Below are 8699 nucleotides of genomic sequence, written 5' to 3' on the forward strand. Positions count from 1 at the left end.
CGCTTTACCCACTCAGTAATATGATGAGTCACGTTTGGTTGTTATCATTTGGTGCCACTGGCCAGCAGGTGACTGATTGTTGGCTTGGTGGTCTTATTTTACTGACCAGTTTCGAATATCACTCTAGCCTCTGGTCAAGATTGCAATTCATCCAGTATTTTGGTTAATATTTGCAGATATTTGTGTTGAGTCCCACATTATTGCTGCAGATTAAAATACAAATTGAATGGCAATTAAATATGAATGAATAAATGAATGAATACACAACTAATTTCTAAACAATACAAGAAACATTGCAACACATGCAAGTCTTTTGCTCTGGTGCTCGTCTGTGAACCGTCTGAACTTTCGCTTCTCTTTGTCCTGTACCACACTGGTTCAAGGTCATTTACGCTTCAATAGCAACACATGCCCTTCAAAGTGAAAATGTTGCTTTGTTGGACACATATTGGAGGCTGGATTCCCGCGTCTCCTTCCTCATTTATGTCACACAGTAGTTAATGAATATTATCCCCCCTTCCCCCCTCCTCCCCTCCATTTCTCTGTGTTGTTCTTCAGTGCTGGAGATGCTGTTAAACAGATGGAGACGAGGAGGCCTCACGAGGCTCCTCATGTAGGGACCAATCTGCATCAGACAGACTGACAGAATAAGGCCATGGAGTGGTGAGACAAGCACCTCCACCAGCTCCTGTGAGGAGTCAGGCCACCATGCTGCCAACTGGTTTCCAATATCAGGATCAAGCATCCGGAGACTACAACATTTCCTCACCCATAGGCGTGTGTGTGTATACAGTATGTCTGAGGGAGACGTGGGTGAGGAGGAGGACAAGAAGAGACACAGAATCCCTCTTCTTGTCTTTTTTGTCTTATTGTGTTATTGTAACCTTTATTTAACCTGGAAAGTCTCATTGAGATTTAACGTCTCTTTTACAACACTCTTAACAAGGATGCAGTCACACAAAATGACAAATAAGAGTCAAATTCGTTATGTGACATTTAAAAATATTCAGAAAATATTTATTTAGAATAAAAATAAAATACAGAGTGATAAAATATCTTCATATAAATATACAAAATTTGACAGCATTTAGCAATGAAGCAGCTTAATGTTATTCAGTTGAAACATCAAGGCGTGGTCGGTCACTGGTGCTAATCCCATCTGACGTCGTGTAAAAAGGCGGGGTACACCCTGAACAGAATGCCACTCCATCACGGCCATATAGAGTTATGCAACAGCCTACAGTCAATTTGGAATGTCAAATTTGCTTGGACTGGATCACAAACCCGGGCCTTCTTGCTGAAAGAGCAAGAGTGCCAACCACTGCACCAACCGTGTGGCCTCTCACATGACTTACATGAGTTATTCAAAATGAATTTAAAAACATTCTGTGAGACCAACTCTCAATTATTCAGCTGTTTTTAATGATTTGTTTTGAGCCGATGGCAGAGGAAAGTGAATGTGGGACATAAAATAAGTCCTCTGAGCATTGGCCATAGACCCTAACTGCAGGTAGAAAACCTTGTAGATCTACAAATGGATAAATGCAGTCATCCATCCCTGACAAACAACTCGTAATGATCCTCAATGAACATTGTGAATAGCCGTATTTCAGATTTAAACAAATGTCTACACATGTCTCTGGCCTAATTTCACTGCTTGTGTCTTTATTAATTGTCTTTCACTGCTCCCTGAAATATGCATGAATTCATAATGAAAGGTTGAAGACCACACCGCCTGACTTTTTTTCTCTCTCCTTCCTCTGAGTCTCTCCAGGCATTTACTGTATCTGACAGAGAGTTACTGACAAAGAGAGCACGAGCAGCAGGGGTTTGGATCCATGTGAGACGCTACGTATATATATAAATTCATGAAATGTTCAGTGGAAAACTGATAAAAGACTACGCCACCACAATTGGGCTCACCACTATCTGGAATCCAGTGAGATATAATAATATTTCTTTTTCTGTGCTTGTGACCCACATTCTCTCTGCGTCTCATTCTCTTTCTCCCTGCCTCCGTCTCCTTCTCTGTCCCTGCAGATGCCTCAATCAGACAACAACGTTGGCTGTCTCTCATCGTCAAAAGACATTTCAATTTGGAGACCATCTCTTGAGTCCAGGCAAATTACCACTTCAAAAGGCTGCAAGTCCCCAGGTCGCTCCCAGCAGGGTCGGCCTGGTACACTCACGCACTCCCTCCCCCCGCCCCAGCACACCTCTTCCCCTCCCCGCTGCTCAGCCTTGCTGATGAAAGCCACACAGTCTCTTGAGTCTGCTTGTTTTTCCGAATGAAAACAAAACTCTCTCCACTTTAATAGAGGCCGTGCTTCACTGCTCTGCATGAAAAGTGCAAAGTCTACAAACAGGTCAAACATGTTTGTAGACTTTTTGACAACTTGATTCGAATGAATGGGAAGTTTATCACAGCTGTGTGTTGAAAGTATTATTGTTCTTTAAACCAAGTAATAGGGAGCTAACACACTGTTTTAGAGTTTTTTGTGAATCCCTTAATGAAATAACTTTGAAGACGTTAGGGCTAGTCCATGTCTTTGGTTTGAGTATTTTACTAGTAAATTTACTGAAAATATTCAGTGTCTTTTGTAGCTTTAAGGAAACAATTCAGCTTAACTGCTATAATGATATATGATATTCCTATAGGGCAAAGTCTCAAACTCACATGCTGCCCACCACTTAATATCAAGTTATTTTATAATATTGAGTTATCGCTGTATGGTGTTTTTTTAATTGATAGATTAATTTTGCATCATAAATATGTTTATATTGTGAACTATTTATCATTCCATATGAAAACAAACATGTTTATTTAAAAACAAAAGTGAAATATCATTGTAGATTATTATTTTCATGTATTGTTCTCAAAAATGTTGAGTTATTTTCACTTGACCGGCCCCCTACTGACCAAACACGACACACACAGTGGCCCCCAGGTCACTTGAGTTTAAGACCCCTGCTCTTTTTGAGTTAGTCATTGTACACAAACCTAATGTTAACCTTATCATTTAATTCTTGGGACAAAAATAATTACAATTTACCCAACTCTGTTGGTCTAGGACTTGGGTTGCATCATCACCCCCCAAATTACTGTAAACACTGTGGTACACTGTGTGTGGCGCTGCAGCGCTGCTACACCCAAAAAAAGGAGAAGGCGCTGAGCATGTGCAGTTTTTGCTAAGTGACACATGTGTCTGTGAATTTGTTATATTTTTTTAAAATAAATATTAAACTACTCTAGTCTCTTTTGACTGAATCTCAAGTTGCTGAGATTCACAAACCGAGATGCTGATTAGAAAACACATGTTAAACAAACAAACAAACAAAAAAAGCAATTTACTGGGCTTCAGTCCAACAACGCCCACAAGGTTTGAAGTTCATGTCTGCAGTTGTTGTTTAACGTAATCATTTACTGTGGCACTGGATGCCTTTTTTCCATGTGTGTTTATTTTCTAAAGCCCATTCATTGTCAAGGATTCTTTTGACAGCATCAGTTATGTAATTCTATCGATGTTTCTGAGATGTGAGGTCAGAGTTGAAGGCGCAACAGACAATATCACGACTATTTCTTTCTTTCTCTGCCAACTTACTGTCCTTCATCATGAATCAGGATCAATCACAGTCTAGTGAGAGGCTGTGAGAATGAGGCCTGGAGACTGGAGGCAAGAGGAGAGGTTACGTCTTCATTATGTGTTAACACTGCACCAGTTAACACCCTTCCTGCTCACTTTGTGTAAATCATTTCCAATTCCATTTCACACAATGCAATTTTAACACCTGAAATTACATGCAAGGAATATTTATTCATTCATAGTCTTCTGCTTTACCCTCTGATTGTAGGTACAAAAAGAGATTTGGATCGTTCAGTCCTGTAAGTTTTAGCTTTGCTGGGTGAATGGATGATGAATATCCCTCTTTTAGCTTCTCTTGTATTATTGGAGAGTCATAATAAGCTTTGGAGTAAAGCATTACATAGACATTATGCAGCTTAGCAAAAAAAAAAGGCTGAAGGCACACATTATTATATAAGATGACTGACACTCCCAGAGTTTCCATGCATCATCAACACTTTAATGTTTCATGCTCCTCATAAAGGCTAAGTTTGGTTTGATCAGGGCTAATGGTGCACTTATATTGCAATTAAAGATCCAATGCTGTTTAATGATATGTGTCAGCTCTGTGTCAATACTCTGGGTCTTTAGACACGGCCGCAGCACAGAGGTTTTTGCAGGGCTTTTCGTCTGATGACGCTGCTTATACTGTATTCTTCTAAGGTTAGGGTCCCAGATTCCCAAACAGTTACAGAAAGGTTGATTATGAAAACGCGAGCTGTCATCTTTATGTGTCAGGAGAAGTTCAATAGTGGAAAATCATTTATGAGAAAATATATATAAGGTGGTATATAAAGGATTTAAAACCCTTATAGACTACCTTACTTTGTTCTGTTGCGTTCTGTAATGACAATGCAATGATAACAAATGGAAAAACAGGTATGTGTGGATATAAAATTCAGCGTTTTCTCTTTTGAGAGGGATTATCCCGTCTTTTCAAGCATGCTGACATAAACTGTGTGTACACACACACCCACACACACACACTCCCAAACATCATTCCATCCTAAATTAGCTGCATTGTAAAGTGCTCACTTGATGAGGTTATGTGTAAAACTGTGAGCTGAATCAGACACAAGTGGTAGCACATCTGAGCCGCTGATGGAAATGTAAATGTGAAGAAGCTCTGGCTCTGAAATTCTATATCTAACTCCACGCTCATGCTGTGCTGGGCTTACAAAAAGGGAGATGTGAGGGTTGACTTTTTTTTTATTTTCTTGTCACTTCTACTGTTATTTTCTCTTTCCTGTCCGTGGATTTCCTCCTCTCTGTCTCTTTCTCAGTGCATTGACGATCAGAGATGTGTACATGGGAAAGCAGTGCCGTGGCCTTGCACGGTAGGGGCTCTCGCCTCATCCCATCCTCCTCCCAGCTCCTTGTCTCCGTTCTAGTCGACTGATAAGACATGTATGAAAGACCTTCTTTCCTGATGGCAGTGGGAACTCGGAGATAAGCTGGCCAATGAGGTGGCTGTTTGCCTTCTCCAGGGAACAGGGAGTTCTCACACTCCTCAGATACTGTTGTACAGAAGGGATGAAGGTTGCAGTGTGTGTGTGTGTGTGTGTGTGTGTGCGCAGTTGGTATTCTTTTGTGTTTGTCTTAACTTGCATTCCTGAGCATTTTTTTTTCTCGTGCAACATTGTCACAGCCTAGAAAAATACCTTCATTTAAGTTTTATCAAACAAATGAGAATTCCCAAAATACCTGTTTAGAGTTGGAAACATGTCAACCTCTGACTGTCAGCCACATCCTTGAGAGTCATGCGGTGGCAGAACAACACCTCGTATCTGATGAAGGTTAACCACAACAGAGGTCGGGTTGACCCCGCTTGGAGTCTTGACGTCATGAAGCATTGCTACTTGAGTTTAGTTTGTCTAGTTTGAGGAGCAGTCTGAGCAGGTCACAGTGAGTGATAAATCATCAAGATGAAATACAATTCCTCGAAAATTAGCCCTTGAATAATCGATTGTCCGTGCATGCTTGCACAATTACCTAAAAGGTTTTCACATCTGTGCCAGTGATCCTCTGCAACAAACCCAGCTTGAACGGAAATTTCAACTGAATTCCTTCAGCTTTGCCGCTATTTTCCAAGGTTGTTGTCTGCATTACGGGAAGGTAATGAGCTGTCAATCAAGTGACCAGGGTTTGATTCATGAGCAGCGTCCAGGAATGACAGAGTTATTGCTCCAATGAAACCTGGGCTGCGATGACAGCTGATGCTTGCAGAAAAAGAAACAAACAGGCACATTTGCATCGCTCAGGTTCTGCAAGCTGCCATCACCTATTCAGTTTGACAGAAAATGTGATTATCTTTCTCTTCCCCTCATGTGGCTTCGCTGAGGCAAAAGGAGACAAGCAGTGTGTGTGTGTGTGTGTGTGTGTGGGTGTGTGTGTGTGTGTTTGTATGTCGGGTTATAGCAGCTTGAGGAGGCGGTCTGTGACCGTCTTAATACACCCCCTCTCTGCTGGATGCACCTTGTGTTCCTGACACTTTCTCCCATTATTAGATACATTGCTTCCTGCTGAGGAGGCCAGGTGTTACTGGCCTCACACACACACACACATGCATGCACACATACATTCTCATACTGTATACAAAAGCACACACATGGCCTAATGATGGTTTGGGAGAGGACAGATATGATATGTTTGTCAGGTAAACTTTTCAACCTGCAGTGAGTGTGAAACATCAAGATGAGGATGAGATATTCTGTGAATTTGAGAAATGTCTCTTTAGTTTAGCTGTGAAGACCAAATAGATGTGGACAAATGTTGCAAAACATTGAACAACACACCTTCAAAACCTAATTACCCAATTTCAATGTAATGCCATTATATACATGTGCTCACTAATACTAATAAAGTACCGTTAATAACCAACCACCTTACCCCGCATGCAGGTTCAAACCTGACTCTAAAAATCACACACTGCTCCCCCCGGTATTAAGAGCCTCTGGCTGTATATATACACTCATATTAATATTGTAGCGTTTAATTGACATAATGACTATGAAGATATGCATTTCAACATAAATATTCAGAAACATGGTTCAATTCTACACTCAGCTATTCTATATTTCTTTGAGGAGATGCATCTAGGAAAAAGTAAATAGAATTCTTCTGACTCACCTGTAATTTATTGGCTGTCATCCTCACAGTGAAACATATAATCATAATCTGTAATCTCTCATCATTTCTCAAATTGAACAGACTGAGAGTAGAGTGCCTGTTGAAGTTTTATCTCTACAGATATAATGGATGTCTTAAATACAGTTCATTTCCAACCAGTTTTCCCTTGAGATGTTTCTCTGAGACGCAAACTGGATTGGCTCTGGTTTTACCCAAATATCTTTCGTACCTATGGGGCACTCTCTTTTATACTTCCTAATTAATGATCAAAGTTTCTCTTAGCTCAGTATCTTTTCACAGTTCTCTTTGTGGATAAAATAGATCCAGAAAAAAGCCACTGATCTGACCTCCTCTATAGGCGTTGATGTATTTTACAGACATGGAAAAGTAATATGAAAAGTTTTAATCATTTATTAATTAATCAAGATACAATATGAAATGAAGCTCTTTTTTTTCCATAACACATAGTTCACAGGCAACAATACAGACATGCAAGAGTACAAACTATTTCTTAGTGCTGCCACTTCACTCATCTATTGGAACAGTATGCCACTGTCACACTGTCTGTGATGTCATTTTCACCTCTTGTCAGACAGACAAGTCTTTTTTTTTTTACATTTTGGAAGTGATTAATAAAATAAGAGGGCACAGCCAGAGTGAGTGAGCTGTTGCACGATGAGCTTCAGGCTACTTTGCAACACCTCGATAACTTTTAACTTGGATCAATGTTGCAAACAGCTGAACCAGATCCTTTCATTGTGTTGTAATTATTTAGGTCCAGGGAAAGATTATTGCACCTGGGAGTTTTTATTTATTTATTTATTTATTTATTTATTTATTTATTCATTCATTCATTCATTCATTCATTCATTCATTCATTCATTCATTCATTTATTTATTTATTTATTTATTTATTTATTCATTCATTCATTCGTTTATTTATTTATTTATTTAACCAGAAATAAAAAAACCATTGATATTAAAAAGATCTCTTTTGCAGACAGGCAGCACATTAGGGCAGCACGTTAGGGCATGGCTTCAAGAAAGTCAGGCATACAGTATACTCAATACAATGTAAAATAAATAAATACATCAACTTAAAATAAACAAACTGTAGTATAAATTCTAATAATTAGCAACGTTTCATTAAAATCAATTTAAGTGCATTTGGGCAAAACTGACATTTTTCCAAACTCATGCTCATCCCGCCATTCATTCATTACTGAGATCTGCATATCATACTTCTTCATTCACGCCTCAGAGAGAGTCTAATGTTTTTGCCCACTCAGACACTCTTAAAGTTAATTGTAATAAGCTGCATGCACAGATATATACGCTCGTATTTTCCACGGGACATTTTCCAATTGTTGCACAACCGTAGCCCTGTTTCTCACTGTGACATTGTGGATGAACCCGAAGATTTATATAACCAACCCACTGAACTGGAGGTCCATAAAGGACTTCTTCCCAATCCCTTCACAAGGAGACAGATTCGCTTTTGGTTCAGTGGTGACTGAATAGCTGAGCCACCACTCTCTTTTCTTGTTATTATCACTATTACAATTAAAAATGTGCATTCTTATCACTGATACAAATCTATTTCTTGCTGTCTCTCCCACCACTCCTCATTAACTTTCTTTTCAACTCATTTCCCACCAAGGTTATGGTTAATTCTTAATCTTTTCACTTAATTTAAACTGTGTGCCAAAATCCCACTTTGTAATTATAGGGCATTAATTATATCTTATTCATTAATAGATCAAATACAGCCTCCTCATGCCAAAAAAACCTTTTTTTTAATATTGAAAATTTGAAGCCAAGCCTTCACAACCTCTTTTTAATTAAAAAAGGGAAGAAAATGATTTTTGCTTTTGGGGCAAACATTCAAGTAGGACAAATGCCAAATTCTTTTAAAAAAAATGAAAATCTAATCTATTTGATGATTAT

The 8699-nt window shown here is 39.1% G+C and overlaps 1 protein-coding gene across 1 annotated transcript in view; it reads left to right on the forward strand.

The window, feature by feature from the left end:
- LOC122782042 (kinase non-catalytic C-lobe domain-containing protein 1) overlaps positions 1-821 on the forward strand; it is a 43719-nt gene extending 42898 nt beyond the window's left edge. The window contains exon 31 of the mRNA XM_044046232.1: positions 559-821. Within this exon, the coding sequence (XP_043902167.1) occupies positions 559-643 (85 nt within the window). The 3' untranslated portion in view covers positions 644-821. The remainder of the gene's footprint in view (positions 1-558) is intronic.
- The last annotated feature ends 7878 nt before the right edge of the window (positions 822-8699 follow it).

The sequence above is a fragment of the Solea senegalensis genome, linkage group LG15, assembly GCF_019176455.1.
Source record: "Solea senegalensis isolate Sse05_10M linkage group LG15, IFAPA_SoseM_1, whole genome shotgun sequence".
NCBI classification, from domain to species: domain Eukaryota; kingdom Metazoa; phylum Chordata; class Actinopteri; order Pleuronectiformes; family Soleidae; genus Solea; species Solea senegalensis.